Source organism: Etheostoma spectabile, chromosome 21 (genome assembly GCF_008692095.1).
Source record: "Etheostoma spectabile isolate EspeVRDwgs_2016 chromosome 21, UIUC_Espe_1.0, whole genome shotgun sequence".
Taxonomy (NCBI): Eukaryota; Metazoa; Chordata; class Actinopteri; order Perciformes; family Percidae; genus Etheostoma; species Etheostoma spectabile.
In genome coordinates this window covers 7,217,530-7,240,793 of record NC_045753.1, presented here as the reverse complement: position 1 = coordinate 7,240,793, position 23,264 = coordinate 7,217,530, and the positions used below count along the sequence as shown (strand labels likewise).

The following is a 23,264-nucleotide window of genomic DNA, read 5'->3' as shown; positions in this document are numbered from 1 at the left end:
CAGTTTAGCAGTTTACAGCCAGTTTTGAACTCTAGCCTGTTTACGGCTTACGGTCAGCTCTGTGCCATGCTATGGTTGTTGTACACAAACTAACAGCTTGCAAGACTGCAGTAGAGCTGCATGGCCAAAAGAAAAGCCAGCATTTCTAGTCAAAAGAAGAAACACAGCTACTTTTAAACATAAAAGAGACATCCACAGATTTTTGAATATGTGCAAATATTGCAACAGCAACCTTTTTAAAGAAGGTGGTTGAAGGGAAGGAAAGATGGAAAACTTAAAAATATCCTTTTTGCATGGATGCATGTTCATGGAGATGTTAGTGAAATATTAATTTATTTTAATTAGCCATGTAAACATCTCAGTCGGAATATTGTCTTTTTTGGAATAAGGGCCAAAACTGGGATACTGTGTGCATGTACACATGGTCAATGAGTCCGGCAGACTAGACTAACATATTCAACTAGACAACCGCTCTGCACCAGCACTCTCTCTGCTACTAGGGGATGGAGAGGGTGACTGGCAGGTTAACAATGGACATGCGTTTTGGTAATTTTGCTAACAAGGGAATGGCACCACCCCTTTAAATCACCTACTGCCCGTACCTTTAGGGATGGAGTAGAGGTAGGTTTCCTGGCTCATGGCGGCCAGCAGGGGCAGAGCGCTGACGTAGACCCGCACCTTGGCATCGCTGTTCTCCTCCCAGGTGTAATCCTGGATCATGTTGAGCAGACCGCGCACAAGGTAGAGCACGCCATGCTCTGGATGGTCCTGCAAATACACGCACATACACACACAGTTAGAAAACGATGACTACTCTTTCCTTTTCTGTTAATAATAAACTGTTTGCATGGCAAAAAGACAAAATACTGTTTCTGCTCCTACGAGATAATCCTGACTGACCTTGTGAAAAGCACAGAATGTTGAGCATGCATGAGGAAATGCCCTGCCTGACCAGAGACAACACTAACTTAGTATTATGACTTCATCTTAGTACAAAGCTGCTGCTGTTGAAGGCTTTCGTTTTCTGTACTTATGCTGTGAGTGCTGTAAAAACTCTACTTGCAAGTAAACAAACTTTTGAGATGCCTTCAGTGATTCTGTCCATTTCTAGATAAATAATTATCATAACACGGACACACCCACACACGCATTGATACTCCAACACCTGAACTCCTAACTGAGCAGACCGAACAGAGGAATGAGGAAAAGCCTAATGTTTCAGCCTTGGATGATTTTCCTCATCTTTCTGTTCTGAGAGGCTAAGGAAGGGACTTGTGTTACCGGGACAACCAGCAGCGTAGCCAGGAAGTTGTTGATGAAGTCCAGCAGGAAGCTCTCAGACGCTCGAAGTTTCCCCTCCACGCTGATGGAGCGAGGGACCTCCGGGAGAAGACTGACCGCCGCCTTTAGGAAAGCATCCGCTGTAGGTGTGGAAAGAAGGATAAAGAGATGGAGGGGAAAGAGAGGTAGGGAGGCAGGAAGTAGGTAACAAGGAAACAACGAGCACGAGAGGTAACGTGGAGAGAAAGGAAAGAAGGGGAAAAAAACAGAAGAAAGGAAGCAAGGGAAGTGGAATGAGAGGAAAAGAGGGAGATTACAAAAGTGGAATGTTAGGAATTGCCGAAACAAAGCCAAATTAATTCACCTCAAAATTGTAAACATAAAATCCTGCACATGCCCTTAAATTTGACTCCTTGTTTTAAATGTGAAAGCTAACAGCTGCTCACCCTGGGAGAGACACTGGTTTGCCAACGCGACCTGACCAGACAGCAGATAGAGGCTGAGACGACTGAAGATGCTGCTGAGAGACGGGATGGTGATGAAACTGTAGGCAGCGCACGCCTGGAGGAGAGGGGAAAGATAACAGCATCTGACATCTGACACTGGGCTCAACTTTTCCTCGTACCTAAGGGCAATGCTGAAACCTCCTCCTGTGGCAACGTAAAGTGGCCCGCAAGGATCAGATGCTGTGTGTGTGTGTGTGTGTGTGTGTGTGTGTGTGTGTGTGTGTGTGTGTTGTGTGTGTTGTGCATAGCCATCGTTTGTGAGGCCAAGTGTGAGTTTATACCTTTGGAGTGAGGACCATTTTACAAAGTGAGACATTAGGCCGGTCCTCACTTTTTTTTCACTGTAATGGCCCCAAAGGCTGTTTTTTAGGCTTTCTCAAAGTTTCAGAAGGTCCTCAGAAAAATAGTAAATGGAAATTGTTAAGAAAAATGGTGTGTGTACATCTTTTTCATACACACACTTTTGCTCTGTCACCCCCCCTATCATACACACACGTGTACTGCACCTGAGCATTGTTTTCATTTTGGGCGACCCCTTCAGGTTCACACAGGTACTGCGCCTGAGCTAATCTGGCACTGGCGACCCCTACAGCTTCATGCAGTTACTGCACCTGAGCCACTCTGGTTTCAGGCCTTGTTTTACCACTCTGCAGAAGGCCAATGTCCAACAGAAGTTTACTTTATACTAAATACAATGTAAGGAATTAATAATAAAGGTAACTGTAAAAATTGGACCAGGATTAGAAGAAGTCAGGACTACAGAGAGCCACGAGGATGACCATAGTAAAACAAAAACACATGACACTGCTGTAGATTGGTCTGCATGTAACAGTAAACCAGGTAATAAGCAAGTGAGACTCAAATTAAGAACAAATTACAATGCAGATCTATAAACAGATAAAATTAATAACAAACAAAGAAAAACAAACTGAGTGCACATAGATAAAATAATTAAGACGCAGGTAATTTTCAAAGGCTTTGTAAGAGACAGTTCTCTCTCCAACTCTGGTGGGGGACCAGTATGATAATACAGGTGTGTTGTGTATCTATAGAGCTGAATATATGTGTACAGTTCAATCCTACCACACTGGACGTAGGTGATCATTAGTTCAGCAACAGGATCTGTATGTTGTTGGCTTGGTTCAACATCCAGTACTGGATAACAGTTTCTGGATCATCTGAAATCTCCCTGGTGGCTCTGAGCTCTCCTCTGAAGTCTCTGGACATCTTAAGAGGACTTCAACTCATAACCCTGACCTATGAATGATAGCCAGATAAATTACCTTCATGCTAATTATATTAATATTCCTTATCATAGCTTAAAGCTTATTAAATCAACATAATGCTTCAAGTCACAATCAAAGATAACACGAGAGTACACTCACTATAGTTAAAGTGCATGATAGAAAACACAATAACATATTTAGCACTGATCATCAAAAATGTTGTCAAATTCTTGTACACGTAAGAAAATCCAGCACTAACACTGGAATTCAGCACAAAACTACATCTTAACCAGCACAAAGCTGCAGCGCTCAACACAAATAATGCAAAGAAAACACCACCAGGGCAGAACATGTCTGTTTAGCAGCAGTCTTTCTTAAATACATTGCAGATGTATTTTAGTAGTTGAGCATTTTTAGCATTATCAATAGGATTTTTACATTGCACTAGTTACATTGCAGCTAGTCAACATTATCTGCATTAGCTACATGTTAGCAGGTAAATGTACTCACCATTTGGATTCAGGCCTCAGCGCAGTTTATTATCCACACTGTCATTTTGTGTTGTCTACATAGTATGAATTAACAACACTCATTATGAGCTCCTCCATAGTTTAGCTGAGTTTCCTTACTTTCACTTTCACCTGTGACCAGTCAGTAGAGGCGGCTAAGCATTAGATTGGCTAAAGTAATTTGAATGTATTGGCTAGTAGTTTAGCATGTCAACATGCTAAACCAAAAGCTAAACAGTAACATTAAACCTGCTAAACCTAGCAGTTAGCCTAGTCATTGTGAGCATGTTAGCATGCTGATTTCAGCATTTAGGTTTATTGGTTTCCTTAACAGGAAAAGTGGTGATTATAAACACTGGTATTAATGCACAAGAGTTAGCCAAGAGGCTGTTTTTCATCTTAGTCCCTGTAGGGTTACATTACTGTACCTGTCATGTACAGCCTCATAGAGCTGCTGTAGACTCTGGTTTATCTGGAACATATGTTTATCAAAATATACAACCTTATTAATCTGCAAGTAAAGAGGGGATGTACAGTGATCCCTCGCCACTTCGCGGTTCACTTATCGCGGATTCGCTATTTCGCGGATTTTCATAATGCTTTTTTTTTTTTTTTTGGTGCATTGTGCTCTGCATTCTGATTCGCTAAAAACTCACTCCCGCTTCTTGTATCAAAACATGCTACGAATTGTGCATCATTTTGTCGTCTCGTGCAGTTATGTGTACGTACTAAAAACAGCTTGGCAAATTTACATTAAGTTGGCCAAATTATCTTGTAATTTCGAACATCTCCTAAACCCATAATGTCGACGAAACGGCCTGGACCGACAAAAGCACCTGCGGATGGGCCCAAACGGCGGAAGATGCTACCTATCTCAGATAAAGTTAAACTTCTGGACATGCTAAGAAGGTAAAGCTATGCAGCCGTTGCTCGCCATTACGGAATCAATGAATCTTCCGTTCGTTACATAAAGAAGGAGGAAAAAAAACTAAGGACGACAGCCAGTCAATTTTAATACGAATGCAAAAAGGGTTGTAACGTTTCGCAACAAGACCATGGTACGGATGGAGACGGCATTAGCTCTTTGGATTAATGACTGCAGGAAAAAAAACATAACCCTGGACAACGTCAGAAGAAGAGAACACTGCAGAGCGCAGTCAGGATGCAGCGGCCCATCGAAGAGCAGTAAAACGGCCTACACTGGTCACTGTATTTGTATACATGTAAGTTGCTAATTGTAAAAAAAAAAAAGTTTCTATTTCGCGGATTTCACTTATCGCGGGTCATTTTCGGAACGTAACCCCCGCATAACGAGGATTACTGTACATCTCACTCTGTTCTATTTTAAGTAAATAGAACATATGTAAATACAATTTAAGATTTGAGTGATGCACCCACCTGTAGGATACATTGACAGTATAAGAAGACATTATTTATCCTTCCAGACTACCTTATTCTCAGTTGCCCCCCCCCCCCCCACACTATTTGCTGTCCCTGCTCACATTATATGAATGCATGGAGACAGCACAACAGAGCTCACATAGCAAAGAGAGCACAAATACTGTATTGCTGCTGTGTTTAAAATATACATGTTAATACCTCATAGTAACATATTATCAGTTAACATTATTTAACTTCATGTTGAAAAAATTTGCAGCTTCATTTCCCCTACAGGGCAGAGTTACAGTACAGTAAAGCACAACGTCCCAGTAGGTCTGATGGTTTAGGGGCTACAGGAGCAAGAGGCATCTCCTGTATTTGGACAGGTAATTGTGGCATCCCGTTGGACAGCCGGTGGCTGACATGTTTGCCTCCCCAGAGAATTCTCAGTGTCCTGTAAGGTGTTCCTGGGGAGGGAACTGAAGGGGACAGCAGGCCTCCCTCTCACAGCCTGGGCAGACACCGAAGGCCGTTTTATGGCTGTGCGGAGGAGCCACGCAGCGCTTTCTCCGTAGCCTACGTAAGTGGTCTGATGGTTACACGCTTGTGCGCTGGTGTGTACGTTACGCCGCCGTGTGTGTGTGGGGGGGGTCTGGGTGATAAAGCGAGGGAGAAGTGAGAGTGACGACGATTATCTTCAGAGTAGTGACTCTAGATCATAGTGAGAGAAACAAAGAGTCTTCCCTGTGCTGACCAAGGTGAGACATCTACAGCAGGACTAGTTAACCCTCTCCATGATTTCATGTTTAAGGAGAAAGAGAACCAGGAAATGACTCGGGGGGGGGGAATGAAAAGCTACCAAGCCACAGCCGAGCGACGTGCGTTGCCAGGACGTGTAGTTATATTTTTTGAGAGGTGCACGTCAGGCTATGACACAGGGTCCAGTGTAGACGCAAAGGGGTCTGCGGGGGTACGCCGTTGATTCCTCCACAGCTTTATCATTCACTGTTGCTGTTTGGCCACTTTGTGCCAGGTACATCAATGTTGGACACTTTAAGGGAGAGACACACCTGTTCTTGGGAGAGTCTGCCTACACAATAATTCAGCAAAGTAAATGTACATCCACAGTACTTTACTTTTTAGCTGACTTTATATTAGCTTACAAACTAGTAAATCAGTGAGCACATGTAAGGGAACATCGGATCCATTACATGGACATGAACCCTGATTAATTTCAAAACTGTGGAAATAAAGAACACTTTAAAAGTAATACTATATGTTGTGTTGTAGCTGCATACTAATTGTCTACAGCAATTAAACATGACTAATTAACAACTCAAAACTATAACACTGAGAATCAGCATGTGTTGAATATGGAGATGTTAAAAAGGAGACAAAATCTTCAAGTTCCAATAAGGTGTAAAGTGAAACTAAATTTATAGACAGTGAACGGAGAGAAATAAAACATATAAATTTAAAGGATGAAACATGGGTTAGCCATACAAACTACAGGCTGTTGATTCATTATTGAATGTAAAGCATCCCAGTTTCACAAATCATTGTTCTTTTTAAATTTTACTTAAGTAAAAAGTACTTCTTCAACCACGCTTAAAATAATATATATGATTAAACTTTACATTGAAGAGCGAGACTTTAATGTTAAAGTTGTGATTTTGCAGTGATAGTTGTGATTTCTGACCCTGCAGCCTGTAAAACAGGCCTGAGAGTCAGAGGTGAATATTGTGTGGTCTTTCTGCTGCTGCAACTGCCACTTAATTAATGGCCCATCAGGGGGAGGGGCCGCCCCCCCCTGCTCTCAGCCACTCAGACAAACAGGTGGGGGAAGGGCAGCTTTCTGTGAGAGCAGGTCACCTGCAGTTTATTATCCACACTGTCATCTTATGTTGTCTACATTAAGTATGAATTAACAACACTCATTAAATGAGCTCCTCCATAGTTTAGCTGAGTTTCTTACTTTCACTTTCACCTGCGACCAGTCAGTAGAGCTGGGCTGAAGCATTAGATTGGCTAAAGTAAATTTGAATGTATTGGCTAGTAGTTTAGCATGCTAAAATGCTAAACTAAGAAAGCTAAACAGTAAACATTAAACCTGCTAAACATCAGCATGTTAGCCCAGTCATTGTGAGCATGTTAGCATGCTGATGTTAGCATTTAGGTTTATTGGTTTCCTTAACAGGAAAAGTGGTGATTAATAAACACTGGTATTAATGCACAAGAGTTAGCCAAGAGGCTGTTTTTCATCTTTAGTCCCTGTACAGAGGTTACATTACTGTACCTGTCATAGTACAGCCTCATAGAGCTGCTGTAGACTCTGGTTTATCTGGAACATAATGATTTAATCAAAAATATACAACCTTATTATATCTGCAGAGTAAAGAGTGGAAGTACATCTCACTCTGTTCTATTTTAAGTAAAAAGAACATATGTAAATACAATTTAAGATATGAGTGATGCACCCACCTGTAGGATACAGTGACAGTATAAGAAGACATTATTTATCTTTCCAGACTACCTTATTCTCAGTTGCCCCCCCCCCACACTATTTGCTGTCCCTGCTCACATATATGAATGCATGGAGACAGCACAACAGACAGAGCTCACATAGCAAAGAGAGCACAAATACTGTATTGCTGCTGTGTTTAAAACATACATGTTAATACCTTGTTGTAACATATTATCAGTTAACATTATTTACCAAGGTGAGACATCTACAGCAGGACTAGTTAACCCTCTCCATGATTTCATGTTTAAGGAGAAAGAGAACCAGGAAATGAGTCAGGGGGGGAAATGGAACGCTACCAAGCCACGGCCGAGCGACGTGTGTTGCCACGACGTGTAGTTGTATTTTTTGAGAGGTGCACGTCAGGCTATGACACAGGGTCCAGTGTAGACGCAAAGGGGTCTGCGGGGGTACGCCGTTGATTCCTCCACAGCTTTATCATTCACTGTTGCTGTTTGGCCACTTTGTGCCAGGTACATCAATGTTGGACACTTTAAGGGAGAGACACACCTGTTCTTGGGAGAGTCTGCCTACACAATAATTCAGCAAAGTAAATGTACATCCACAGTACTTTACTTTTTAGCTGACTTAATATTAGCTTACAAACTAGTGAATCAGTGAGCACATGTAAGGGAACATCGGATCCATTACATGGACATGAACCCTGATTAATTTCAAAACTGTGGAAATAAAGAACACTTTAAAAGTAATACTATATGTTGTGTTGTAGCTGCATACTAATTGTCTACAGCAATTAAACATGACTAATTAACAACTCAAACTATAACACTGAGAATCAGCATGTTTGAATATGGAGATGTTAAAAAGGAGACAAAATCTTCAGTTCCAAAAGGTGTAAAGTGAACTAAATTTATAGACAGTGAACGGAGGAGAATAAAACATATAAATTTAAGGATGAAACATGGTTAGCCATACAAACTACAGGCTGTTGATTCATTATTGAATGTAAAGCATCCCCAGTTTCACAAATCATTGTTCTTTTTAATTTTACTTAAGTAAAAAGTACTTCTTCAACCACGCTTAAAATATATATATGATTAAACTTTGCATTGAAGAGCGAGACTTTATGTTAAAGTTGTGATTTTGCGTGATAGTTGTGATTTCTGACCCTGCAGCCTGTAAACGGCCTGAGAGTCAGAGGTGATATTGTGTGTCTTTCTGCTGCTGCAACTGCCACTTAATTAATGGCCCATCAGGGGAGGGGCCGCCCCCCCCTGCTCTCAGCCACTCAGACGAACAGGTGGGGAGGCGCGCTTTCTGTGAGAGCCAGGTCACCTGCAGGGTCTCACAGAAAGCTCCCTTCCCCCCACCTGCACGCGGAGCTGAGCTCAGAGCTGAGGCATGAGGCGAGAGAGTGTGAGACAGGTTTCAAGGCTGCAGCAGCACACTCTTGGAAGGAGACGCTACGCTAGCGGCCTGCTAGCTTTTGAAAGACTGAGCGACTCAGCTAAGGAAAAACACTTTTAAACTTCTGTGCAGGTAATCTTATCAATTCTATTTTGAGCCTCCACATGTCACTTAATGTGGTTTGAGCTAAATTTTTTGGCAGGTTTAGACTTTTTATTGCAGAACGGAGTTGCCATTTCTAGTAAATTCTAACTACTAACTTAATTGTCATGCACTATATTTTTGTATAACTATGTGACATATATTTGTTTGAGATTTATCAGCTTTTAACAACATTGCAGTGACCACCATTTAAAGTCAGTTTATATATATTTTCTGAAAATAAGTGGACACATGTATAACTCCATTTAAAACTGTTTCAAGCATTTTATATCTAGTCTGATTTGTTTTTTAAAGACTTTTTTGTAGAACTACTTGGGGTTTATTGAGAGAATGTTTTTATGTGCTTAACAGGCCTATAGTCTTTAACATGTTAATTGGTTTATGGGCTATCACTGACATTTTGGGGGGAAAAAAGTGTAATACTTTAAATGTATTATAGACACTACAGCAGAGACACTGCAGATAATGCTTAACAGTCAAACAGTTTTTTTTTTAATCAAAGGACGGTGCTCTCTCATGGCTCGTTTATAAAGTTTCAATCTTCTTTTTGGTTTTAGGTCCAGAAATTGATGGGAGTGAGAAAAACACAGGTATGTGTCTTTTATAAAAGATTTACTCCAAACCACTCAATATGCAACTCCACTGTACAGCCTACTACTGACTTACAGTGTAGGCTACTTCTACATCAGAGGAAGACATTGTACTACAGTATTTACCTGACAGAGAACTGTAGATTCAGAATGCAATCACAAAATATCACAATGACAATGTTGAGTAATCAGACATAAGCATTATGAGGTCATGGCAGTATGCTACCCTCCTGGTCCGTTATGATAGCTAATTAGCACATATCTGCGTTCATCAACCACCAAAACCAGACCATTTCTGTGTGTGTGCAGACAGAGAGAGACAGAGGTATTTTGGTGACTTAATTAACTCGACCCAGGGTGAGTCTGATGAAAACGGATTTATCTGCCTAGTTCAACTCTGATATTTCTCGTATTGCGCAGCGCTCTGAAGGAATAATCTCAGAGATTAGGCTACGTTATGTTCTGACAGCTCACAGCAATTTAATACAATAACAGGAAAAGAATCCCCCCACAGTTCTAAACCGTTTTGCATGTGACGTCTGCTGAAGTGCCGGATACCTTTCCCCCAAATATGGACACACACGTATACAGACATGTCTTGCTTTATAAGATAAATAGCCTGACCATAAGAGGCACCACGCTCTGTATGCACTTGTTGTCTGGTTGTGCGTTATAAGTGTGGGATTTAGGAATGTCCTGAAATTCGGGAATTGTTGTTTGTTTATTGAAAGCCAAAGACAGTCCAAAGTAGTGCTACTTTGCACATTTTTGTGGATCTGAGTTGTATGCCACATTTTAGCTGCCAAAGCTCGGCTGCTCTCTGTCTCTGGTCCTCAGGGTGAGAGGGGGAGGGGCCAGCTTCTAGAGCAGCAAAAGCCAATGTGTGCTTTTTTTTACATATTTAACGATATGCACAAAGATGCACTGAGAATTGTTTTGTTATCTAATTGTAGCACATATTGTAAAATACGTAAAGTGCCCATATTATGAAAAAATAACTTTTTCTGGTATTTGGGTTGTTATTTTGTGTCTTCGGTGTTTCTACACACATACAAACTTGGAGAGAATAACTATCCATGGTGTTCTGAGTGAGATACGGTTTCTGAATGTCCTCTGTCTTCAGTCTCCGGGGGAGCTGATCAACATCTGCACGGCTCTCTACATCACTAGCCAAGACCAGGTGGCTAACTGTAACACATGCTAGCACTAGCATGCTAGCTCGTTCTCAATGGCAAAACACTGCTACACCATCCACTAGTTGACCCTAATCTCCAAAAGAACTACTTTCTGTCCCTGTTCTGCAGGGACAGAAAGTAATTCCCAACAAAGATAGTATAGAAGTCAGATGTGTCACTCTAGAGCTAAAACAGTGACCTGAACACAAGGGTGAAAACCGGATCTGCAGCAATGTGCAGTACAACAAAAAATGGTGTTTTTGAAAATGAAACCATGGAAGCCTATTCTGGTACAACCTCAAAATACAATTAGAACCTGAAAGAGCAGATTGGCGCTTTAAGATTCCTAGCCCTGTTATTAGTTAAGCTAGTATTACTATTTTCTGGAAAAAACCCTCAGCATAGCCACTATCACCACTCATATCCAACATCATGAATGACTGTAATATCCACATAACCAACACTGGATCACAAAACTGCCAAGTGAAAGGATGCAGTACTTAGACTGTGCTGGATGAATTAGTACTGAGTAAAAATAGCAGGCTTGTTATCTGTTCATGCAGATCTGAAAACCCATTGTTTAAGTGTTGATGGTGTTCTGACTGTGGGTAAAGGAAGTTAGTTGCACACACATGTATTGGCATGTTTTCTTACGTCTGACTGTGACAAACAATTTTAAAACACAAACTTTTAACATTTGACATAAATCCAAAAACAGTATGCTAGACGTCTGCTATTTCCAAACAAATAGTTCTTACTTTTTTGTTAAATATCAAACTGATGTCAGTGGAACAGTCAATCTTTAAGAAAACTATAGTTGTATGGCTCTGTAAAGTTAGACTTGAAAGTGAATGGGATGTCTTTCTCATGATTATGCTTTTTACTTACAGTTGGACTGTGACTTTGAGGAGTCAGGAAGTGATTCCTCTGGGTCTGAATTATGCAGCAAGATGAACCCAGATTACATAAGAAAGCTTCTGTACACAATGGAACAAGGGGCCTCCACCTTCACGGGAAAGACACAATTGATCCTCCTGTCTCTGGTATGTATGCACTGTGACATATCTTGTTTCGTCTTGCTCGGTTTTCTTGTCTTGCAAAAAACATTTTAATACTTTAGATTGCTATCAGTCAAGCAACTGTAGTATTTTCCAAGGAAAATGCCCTCTGGACAATCTGGTCTATAAATACTATAACAGTCTCATATTGTCATCTTTCACTAAGAGACAGGTTAATCGATAATGAAAACAATTGGTGGTTGCTGCCCTAGTCCACACACAGTATCCCAGGGCTCCAGACTGCTACCAAAAGTTTCAGTGTGCAACTAAATTTTAAATCCAGTCACACATATGCAACCAGTAAATATTCCCCTTTTCTTTTTAGATGTTACACATAGAGGGAGGCCAATGAGTGTGAGAAGGATTGGGAATGGCCACTGTAAGTGGCTAATGTGCTGAGAGGGAAGGTCCTAGAGATAATCAAGCGTGCAAATGTCAGTAGAAAGGAGACCGATACAGATACTTGCTACATGCGTCTAAACAATGAGAAGCAAACTATTCACTTGTTCTTCTGACCTGCGGCCAGTGTGCTAGAGCCAGAGCTACAGTGTCACAGTTGGATTTAGATTCAGAGTCAGAGGGTTGTGTGGCAAAAAAGGCCCAAAAGCACCAAATTCTAAAGCCAGCTCCACCTTCAAATGTTCTTCTAATGTTTACATACATTTGTTAAGTAGTCAACTCAATTTTATCAATATCCATATTTACATGCATGGGTGGTCAAAATGTTAGGAACACCTATAAATGTAAACGTAGTTCAGTACTTTTATCTCAATATTACCTCAGTGCTAACACAGGATTGAATTAAGACCTCTGACAGGGTCAACAACTGATATAATAGGCATGCTCGTTATATGCTTAACTTGTGTAAACACTGTGACTTGACAGTGACACCAGTGCATACTCACTGGTGTAAACTCTCATGTCTCAATAATTTTATCGCCTTTGCAGATAAAGTTTAATGCATTCACTAGGTTGTCCTTTCATTTACTGCATAGGATAAGGTGTCACGTTTTGTTTGCTGTTGTTTTTCAGATGGAGGTTCTGACCTCTTGTCCCCCAAAAGGAGACTTGAGTCCCTCAGTGAAGATGGGAGTTCAGATGTAGATGGTGAGTTAAATGGTATTTATTATGAAATTCACCAGAACTCCTGCCTTTTGACAATTATGATAGTATCATATGATAGTAATATAATATTGTAATATCCTAGTACACACTGCTGCTTACAGTTTTGACCTTTTGAAATATAAGTGCTAGTAGCCAGCTGTCAGAATGTAGTTTACAAATGGAACCAGATTATTCATTATACCTGAGGTTTCACTAATGGTTGCTAATGTTTGTCTTCTACAGTTCTAGATCTGAGTCCAGGAACAAGGTTGGTGAAGAGGCCCTCACAGAAGAAGAAAAGACGTAAAAAGACCAAGAACGTGGAAGCAATGGGTAAGTTCTTAAAAACTGGGCTAAAAAGTTTTACTTCTAAAGCGACCATTAAACGCTCTCTTTGACTGTCTGCGAGCCACGCAATGGGTTTGGGGACATTCCCTTTATGTCACTTGATATTTTTGAAAGCAGGATTGGGCTGTGTCCCTCCGGCAAACTGCATACAGGCACAAACAGTGTTCTAGACTATGTTTCTAGAGTTTTTTATTGCTTTTTAAAACAGAAATCAGAAAATATATGAAATAGTTTAACAGGCGCCACAATTATTGTAGCATTAATGGGTTTGTCAGGCTACTCAGTGGTTGTAAGAGGCTAGTGTGACTTTAAAGTGACACCAGTGCATATCCACTAGTGTAAACTCTCATGTATCAATATTAATCATATTTGCAGATACAGTTGCATTCACTAGGTTGTCCTTTCATACACTGCATAGGATGAGTTGTCATGTTTTTGCCTGCTGTTGTTTTTCAGATGGAGGTTCTGACCTCTTGTCCCCCAAAAAGAGACTAGAGCCCCTCAGTGGAGATGGAAGTTCAGATGGAGATGGTGAGTTAATTGATATTTATTATTAAATTCACAAAAAACCTGCTTTTTACAAAGGACCCTGCCAGCGTTTTCTCAAACTTAGTAGAGTAGTACTTAAATCTCAAGTGCATGAATTATATAATTTGTCACCATTTCATCCTTTTGCTTCTTTATAGTTTGTTACACAAGATAAATATTACAGTAAATATTTAGTGTCCTTCCTTATGGCAGTTAAATTGTCAGCATTAAATAATTACACATGAATTCTGAATATTCATTTTAACTGAGATTTCACTAAGTAACGGATGCTAATGATTGTCTGCTACAGTTCTAGATCTGAGTCCAGGAACAAGGTTGGTGAAGAGGCCCTCAGAGAAGAAGAAAAGACGTGAAAACGGTGGAAGAAATGGAAGTTCTTTAAAATGCTTCCCTAGGTTGTCCTTTCATACACTGCATGGATAAGGAGTATCATATGATAGTATATAATGGAAATATCCTAGTAACCCACTGCGCTTACAGTTTTGACCTTTGAATATAAGTGCTAGTAGCCAGCTATCAGATTGTAGTTATTTAGTTTTACTGTCAGCATTTTTTACAAATGTAAAGTGTGCTGTATTTTTCTATATCTTTTCCAGTCTTAACAACTGCTCAAAGCGCTTTACATCTACAGGAAACATTCACCATTCACACACATTCATACACTGTGGCCGGGCTGCCGTACAAGGTGCCACCTGCTCCTCAGATAAACATTCACACACATCTACAACACACCTGCTCATCAATAAACATTCACAACTCTACACACCCTGCTCATCAGATAAACATTCACACACATTCACACTCCGATGCGCAGCACCGGGAGCAACCGCTCTACCACTGAGCCACAGCCGCCCCAAATGGAACCTGATTAATTATACCTGAGATTTCACTAACTAACGGGTGCTAATGATTGTCTGCTACAGTTGTAGATCTGAGTCCAGGAACAAGGTTGATGAAGAGGCCCTCACAGAAGAAGAAAAGACGTAACAAGACCAAGAACGTGGAAGCAATGGGTAAGTTCTTTAAAACTGGGCTAAATAAGGCATAAACAGTCCAGACCCTAAGTATTTGGACAGTTGGACTTTTTGTGTTCTTTGACACAAATAAAGTGCTAAGTCTCAGCTTTTATTTAAATAGGTTTGCATCTATATAAAGATCTGTGTTAGCCATAGCCCTTTAACACACAAGGCCCAAAGGTTTGAGGTCCAAAAGTAATTGGACCGATAAACATCAAGTCTAACAACTTCATGGTATTTAATATTTGCAGTCTTCCACCCATAGACAACAGCAGGCTACAGGTTATGTTCATGAAGTCTTATCTTGATCATTAACAAAAACAATGCGTACGCTTTGATTCAGGAAAGCATTCTGAACTTGCTGTAGAGTCATAGAGTCAAGGGGTTTGTCATAATCATACAAATGGTTTTCCAGTCATTAACTAGATGTGTGCTCCCCGGTGTACCAGCTTGTAAGCCTACTCTAAATAAACCTGAAATAAGCATTTTAATTTACTATCCATTTTTATGTTTAAAATTGAATGTACTGAAGAACAAAATTGTATGTATGTCCAAATATTTACTTAGAATTAACGTCAAAGCCAGTAATGCTTTACTGAATCCCCACTGAGATGTATGTATTTAAGGTCACACTATCTCCATCGTCTTTTCTGTCATCTGTAGTGCCGCCCACAGTAAAGGTGAAGGTGAAAGACCGTGGAGGGAAGCAGAGAGGAGTAAAGGTGAAGAGACCGTGGAAGGAAGCAGAGAGGAGTGCGGTAAACAAACACATGGAAAAGTTTATAGCAGAGCGCCGCCTTCCAGGTAAAGAACACTGCATGCGATGCATAAAGAGGAGGAAGCCTTGGGTCAAAGGTCCTGGAAGGATGTAAAGAAGTTTGTGTACAACACAAATGTTAAGTTAAACCGGAGGGGTGCTACACTGCAGCTTCATCTTTGAAGATCTGTGTTGTGCAATATAATGTTGTGTTCTAGTTGTTCGGGGCAGTTCTCAAAACCATAGCAATAACGCCTTTGTTTTAAAAATCTATTAATTGCACAAATATTTTGTTTTATAAAATATCAGAAAAGAGAAACTACGAAGGGAAATATGGTGAGCGCGCAGATGTGATGTAAATGCTTGTAGAATAAGATTTGAGAACTTCTGTACTCACTTTTTTCCCCCACTTCAGTCACTTTTCCAGTACAACACAACTCAGTGATTCAACCTCTGGAATCTGTAACTGCAGCTTCTCATAATATATCATATTTTATTATATTATATTGTATGCAGTGTGCTCTCTCCATCACACAGTGGCGAGTCTGCGCTCTCGAGTTCTGCAACTCTTCTTGCAATACATTTGGTGCAAAAATTTGTACCTGTGGACTTAGTCTGTGGAGCTCTGAGCCAACAGGACAGGGGGGACAGCCGGGTTTCTATCGCCTGATGAGAGACAACTCAGTCCGGCTTATTTGTGTAGCATGAAGGCTAGCGTTAGCTAACTAGCAGCCAGTCCACTTCTAAATACTGTGAATACATTTTAATTATTTCAACACTTTAACAGTCACACTGGGACACTGAGGGGGGGGTTTCCAGGTCCTGCAGCCGCAGATGGACAGTCGTCAGTGGGTATTAGATCACGTCGAGGTTGGCAGGGGATCTTTCTAGTGGTGTTTCCACGCTGGCCCCCCCGTCCTGTTGGACAGATATGTCCCTCATCTGGCGATAGAAACCCTGCTGTCCCCCCCGTCCTGTTGGACAGAGTTGTCCCTCATCTGGCGATAGAAACCCTGTTGTCCCCCCGTCCTGTTGGACAGAGTTGTCCCTCATCTGGCGATAGAAACCCTGCTTTCCCTCCGTCCTGTCTGACAGAGTTGTCCGTCCTCTGGCGATAGAAACCCTGTTATCCCCCCGTCCTGTTGAACAGAGTTGTCCCTCATCTGGCGATAGAAACCCTCTTTCCCTCCGTCCTGTTGACAGAGTTACCTTATCAGCGATAGAACCCTGCTGTCCCCCCATCCTGTTGGACAGAGTTGTCCCTCATCTGGCGATAGAAACCCTGCTGTCCCCCCGTCAGGTTGGACAGAGTAGTCCCTCATCTGGCAATAGAAACCCTGCTTTCCCCGTCTGTTGGACAGGTTGTCCCTCATCTGGGGATAGAAACCCTGCTGTCCCACCCCATCCTGTCTGACAGAGTTGTCCCTCATCAGGCAATAGAAACCCTGCTGTCCCCCGTCCTGTTGGACAGAGTTGTCCCTCATCAGGCGATAGAACCCTGCTGTCCCCCCATCCTGTCTGACAGAGTTGTCCCTCATCTGGCGATAGAACCCTGCTGTCCCCCCGTCCTGTTGGACAGAGTTGTCCCTCGTCTGGCGATAGAAACCCTGCTGTCCCCCCCGTCCTGTTGGACAGATATGTCCCTCATCTGGCGATAGAAACCCTGCTGTCCCCCCCGTCCTGTTGGACAGAGTTGTCCCTCATCTGGCGATAGAAACCCTGTTGTCCCCCCGTCCTGTTGGACAGAGTTGTCCCTCACCCAGCAATAGAGACCCTGCTGTCCCCCCGTCCTGTTGGACAGAGCTCCACAGACTAAGTCCACAGGTGCAAATTAGTTTTGTAGCAAATGGATCAAGAAGTGTTGCAATAGTCGATGAGCAGACTCGCCGTGTGTGATGGAGAGAGCACACTGCAGAGTACATAATATAATATAATATAATATACTATAATATACTATAATATAATATACTATAATATACTATAATATAATATATAATATAATATACTATAATATACTATAATATAATATATAATATAATATACTATAATATACTATAATATACTATAATATAATATAATATGAGAAGCTGCAGCAACAGATTCCAGAGGTTGAATCACTGAGTTGTGGTTGTTGGATAAGTGAATGAAGTGGAAAAAAAAAAAATGAGTAGAGATTTTTTTTCTACAATGTCTCACATCAAATCTGCGTGCTCTCACATTTTGCTCCATATTTACATTCATATTAATAACCTAAAACAAAGGCTAATGTTGTCTTCAGGGTTATTTGTCCAGATGAAAGTTGTTGTGACACGTTTATTATCATAAATGAGAAAAAAGGCAGCAAATTCTCAAAGTTGAGGTTTGAACAAAACTGAAATAAATGTTCTGATAACTGGAGTTCACATGTAATGTTTTTCTTGCTTTACTTTATTTCAGAAATGCATCCGTGCCTTTGTGCAGTAGTCTGATCAATGGTCACATCACTAAATAGTATATATTAATATGTATATACATTATATACATATGTATCTGTTCTAAACTTGAAATGGTAGAAAATACAACTAACTAATATACAAAGAAGATAGTTTAAATATTCTAGCCAGAACTGACCCAATAGCGCCCCCTAGAAATGGTCCTCACTTCAGTGATAGAATGACGGGTCTTATTCTTTGTTTTAAAATAATCTGAGGTGATAACTGAGTCAGGGAGACATCTGTGTTTAAATATAGCATTAGATTGTCTGTAAGTATAGCAGAAAGGGGTCCTCACTTCACAGGTGTTTTAACCGGTCCTCACCTTTAAGCTCATACAGAATGTGTGTGTGTGTTGTGTGTGTTTGTTGACTCACCCTGACGAAGGCCGCTGTCTTGCGGGAGTGACTCCTCTCATCACCCGTTGGTCTCCATTGCCAGCTGGTTCACCGTCTGGTAACAACAACGTGAACATTGAGAATGTTGTGGGCGTGTGTGTGTGTGTGTGTGTGTGTGTGTGTGTGTGTGTGTGTGTGTGTGTGTGTGTGTGTGTGTGTGTGTGGTGTGTGTGTGGTGTGTGTCACACATTCAAACGCAGATTTATCTGACGTGGATAAGCTGCACCATCACTGACTCCAGGTTAAAGGTGGCTCTGGCCTCCACACAGAAACTCAGCTGCTGCTCAAAGTCACGACCAAAACAACCTAAACACACGATGGAAAACAAAGACAGATTATATAAGTGAAAGAAGAGAGAAAAGAGTTATTTAACTAAAAGAAATTTACCTAAACAAATCAAAGTAAATGAACTTTTTATATATATATATATATATATATATATATATATATATATATTAAACATTTAGAGCTTAACATCAATCTGTATTCATAATGTGCCATAGAGCTCAATTGTTGTCTAACATAAAGTAATGTCATGTGTGCTGAGTGACATGTTTCCTCATTACACTGTAACTTTATTTTAGTCAATCCCACACACACCGTCAGAAAATAGTTCCCAACAAATACACGGTTTGCTCCAAATATAGTAATGTAACTACCGTGCTCAGCTTTTTTTTAAGGAAATTATATAACTTTAAAAATGTACAAAAATGAAAAAAAGTGTATTTCAGAGCTGTTTGAAAATAACACGAGTATGGAAATTAGAAAGTACTGATGAATTATGACTAATGAAAAATTGCTTTTGTGAAAAAAAAAAAAAAAAAAAATGTAAAATTAACATCGGTCTTATTTCCAAACCACGGACAAAAGTCTGCAGCGTCTCACCATGCGGATGAAGCCGATGATCAGCAAGCCAAAGATCTTTTCTCATCCTCAAGAGTGAGAGCGCTGAAATACAGAGAGCACACGGGTGACTGACTGAAGGCTGTCGCCAGGCAGATCGACACGTCAGATTACATTTCTGTATTTATTAACAATCTACATTAAAGGTCAGATTTTATAAAACCTGAGATTTCCAATCTTTTATTCAAAAAGCTCAGTTCACAGAGAAATACACACACGCTGTATTCAGAAACTGTGCCCTTAAATGAGCCGTCAGCACTTCTGTACGTGTGTGATGTCAAGACTATATATATATATATATATATATATAGATATATATATATATATATATAATATAATCTATATTATATCTATAATATATATATTAAATATATAAATTAATGATTGTGTGTGGTGAACGTGGCAGCTACAGTCATTCCCCAGCTGCAATGACGCCAAAAGCACAGATGCGCTGAAAAAGAAAAAAAAGCAGAGCAGACTGGACTTTTTCTAGTAACTTCAATTAAAAATACAAAAGAAACAAAAATAAAAACTAGAATTAGTTATGAAAAAACGCACACACCCACACACCCACACACACACAAATAAATACCCTACTTGACAGAGTCGTGCATGGTCTTGCAGATGTGCAACATGGCGTTCAGGATGACCGGGTCTCTGGTGGGCTCCACCTGGTGTCTGCCGGGAGATGAAGACAAATTAAATGTCCAAATTTAGTTTTACTTTATTGGACATATTTTTCACTTTTTTGTCACAAAGCAAACCAATCAAATTCCCTTAAATCTAAAGGTGTCGCTCTTACCTGATGAAGACTTCCATGATGGATCTGCACACCTCCACCCTCACACTGTCCTTCTGGAACATGTCTAGGAACGGCAGGAAACGCTCCTGGGAAACAGAAACAACGGGGGGACATTGTGGAACTGCGGCACGATAAAAGCAACTTGTCATTGATCATTTCAGGTCTCCAGAGTGCAAATGTTCCATGGTGTGTGTTTGTGAAGTGCTGGTTGCTGCTCACCATGGAGAAGAGGACGGAGAAGTCGTGGAAGTAAGTGAGGATCTTCCTGATCACTGACTGCAGCTGGATGAAGAACAAAACAAGACAGAGTCACTACAGAGAAGACAGGAGGAGTGAGACCCGTTCACTTCCAGGGGAACAGGCTGAATTGTCTTGGTAGCCAATGAGCTGCTAACCTGAGGATAAGCGTCCTCAAACGCCCGGTCGGGGGTCATGTGTTTGATGATGTCAGCCAGAACCGTGTTGACCTCACGTTTCTGAGAGCAAGAGGAAAAAGAAAGGTGATTAGAAACTTTAAATTTCTACTTAATTAGGACATGTAAGTCAGAGGACGTCCAATAACTTCATGTCCTATGGTCCTGTGATAAGGTCAAGGAATTTTGGACTGGGATACAAGATAACATATGTCGGATTGCAGGGACCTGGGTTCCATATAGTCCAAGATTATTTGTTCTGGGAGATGGGTCAATCCTAAACCAGATGGATAAGCACATAAGAAGCTGGGTCCAAACTAGCTCAGTCTATATCAACGTTTCATTTACAGGATTGTTCCGGTGCCGCCGGAGGTCCGGCTGGATGTCCCTCACCTTCCGCTTTCTTTGTGTTGGCAATCTAAACCCCGGTCGATTTGGGAAACATGCTTTGAGCTAGAACCGACAATCAAATTATATTGATCTTTTCTTGAGTAAAATTCTCATCACACACTCAACAGCCATTTTAATTCCAGAGCTCGCCTCCATACGTGCACGTGTTTCACCAAAACAAGTTCCTTCCCGAGGCTATTTTGCAGATGCACCGTACCTGCGGATTCTGATTGGTTTAAAGAAATGCCAATAAACCAGAGCACGTTGTTCTCCTGTGCCAGAACATCCACCGCAGTGCTGTGCAGGAAGGTCTGGCATGCGAGACTAAAACTAGTTTAATGATGGCCAGACAGATTCTTTTAGGAGGATAGGGGAATTGAAGGGGTACCGTCAATCCAAGACCGGGGTTGTGAGATGGCCAGGGTGGCGGCAAGTAAACAGTTTTCCAGATTGAATGTCAACACTAGAAAATGAGGAAAATAGCTGAGCTTTCTGGATGGCTGCCAAGAAGCCATGTACTGTGGAGAGACGTATACAATGTTTACAGCTTGTTATTTTGTCATGATTTTATTGTATTGAATAATTATGGTTGTTATGTTGGCTCGTCTTCATTTTTCTTTGAGTAAGTGGTGGTGACGAATGGGGGGTGTTCATTCGGTGGGAGGGGATGTGAGGTAATGTAATCATATCCAAAAATCTCACATAATAAAAAGCGTTACATCTGTACTCACTGTGAAGTGTCGGCAGGTGAACTCCACCCAGATCTCAGCGCAGTTGACGTAATCCTAGAAACCACAAACAGTCACATACACGGACATAACCTGAATATGTTCATGGATACAACCGGCTGTGTGAAAGCAGCATCAATCCCACAGTACCTGAGGACTGCGGACTTTGGTCACCACCTTCCAGGCCTCATTTAGGATCGTCAGCCTCTCCGATTCTGGCGGATCGGCACAGGCCACACTGCGGCCCAAAGAGCCAAACAACAGATGCTGCAGAGACAACGACAATCAAGCTTCCATTCATGTTTTGACAGACAGACAGACAGACAGACAGGCAGACAGACAGATGGACAGACAAACATCCTAAACTGGGAAATTACTGTGTTAAAGCAGCAGTTGTAAGACACAACATCCAGACAAGAAATAATAATAAATAAATAAATAAATACAATGAAAATACCAGAACATATACTCAAACTTGAAAAACTATAAAAAACTATGCACAAGAGAAGAATAAAAATGTACAACCAGCATACTGTGCATACATGGTATTCATGAATAATATATATTATATATATATATTTGTAGCCTAAGTAAACATATGAGTGCAGTTTGTTCTGCAATAATTAATAAGTAATTAATGAGGTAATGACAGCGGTATCTCATTGTGATAAATGAGGTAAGGTCACATTGAAGGTTTGTGAATGTCCCGTCCACCGTATTACAACCGCTCATGTCTCCTGACCTTTGGGAAGCCGGCCTCGTCGCAGTCTTTGATCATCCCGATGAAGTCGGTGGCTCTGGCTGCAACAAACTCTGGCCTGAACGCCCTCATAACGGAATTCAGCAGCAAAGCACTGTGGGAAACAGGAACACTTGTGTTTTTTTTTTTTCTACTACCAGATACCATTAAAACAAAGAGTAAAAGCAGTGTAAAACTGATGGTAAGTACAACGTGTTTTAGTTGTTGGCAGTCTATTCATTTTAAACACTTTCTGGATCCATAAACTGGACCTTTATGAAATCATTTGGACTTGTGAGCCCCTAAAAAAGGAAGTCTTCCTGGGGATTTTGGTGACCATAATCATCATTCCAACAATGAAATAAGAATTATAGAATCATAGAAGTAGAAGAAAAGGACAACAACTTAGAGTTTAGGCAAGAGTGCAGACAAAAACACACTAAAATGGCCAAAAGGAAAAAAATATTAAATTTTGTATATAAACACACACATGATCTACAGTATCACATCTGACCACCTCATGTTTCATGTTCTAAGAAGCCAATTCTCCACCTTTAAAAATGACTGAGCCTCTGACATGGAACTCTTCTGAAAGAATGTGACTTTTATAAGCATCTTTAAGGCTTAAGCAAGGAATGACTACAACATAAAAACCCCAGTAGACAAAACATTTCATTAGAAACTTATACACTCACCTATTGGATTATTAGGAACACCATACTAATACTGTGTCTGACCCCCTTTTTGCCTTCAGAACAGCCTTAAGTCTACGTGGCATTGATTCAACAAGGTGCTGAAATCATTCTTTAGAAATGTTGATAGGATAGCATCTTGCAGTTGATGGAGATTTGTGGGATGCACATCCAGGGC

At 40.8% G+C, this 23,264-nt stretch overlaps 1 protein-coding gene across 1 annotated transcript in view; it reads right to left on the bottom strand.

Moving 5' to 3' along the window:
- Positions 1 to 23,264, bottom strand: part of LOC116671801 (VPS35 endosomal protein sorting factor-like) — a 35,401-nt gene that overhangs the window by 3,838 nt on the left and 8,299 nt on the right. The window contains 15 exon segments of the mRNA XM_032503275.1: positions 603 to 768; positions 1,282 to 1,421; positions 1,728 to 1,842; positions 18,399 to 18,441; positions 18,443 to 18,474; positions 18,631 to 18,725; positions 19,298 to 19,333; positions 19,336 to 19,367; positions 19,920 to 20,000; positions 20,125 to 20,210; positions 20,344 to 20,406; positions 20,520 to 20,600; positions 21,659 to 21,712; positions 21,806 to 21,922; positions 22,398 to 22,509. Of these exon segments, the coding sequence (XP_032359166.1) occupies positions 603 to 768; positions 1,282 to 1,421; positions 1,728 to 1,842; positions 18,399 to 18,441; positions 18,443 to 18,474; positions 18,631 to 18,725; positions 19,298 to 19,333; positions 19,336 to 19,367; positions 19,920 to 20,000; positions 20,125 to 20,210; positions 20,344 to 20,406; positions 20,520 to 20,600; positions 21,659 to 21,712; positions 21,806 to 21,922; positions 22,398 to 22,509 (1,253 nt within the window).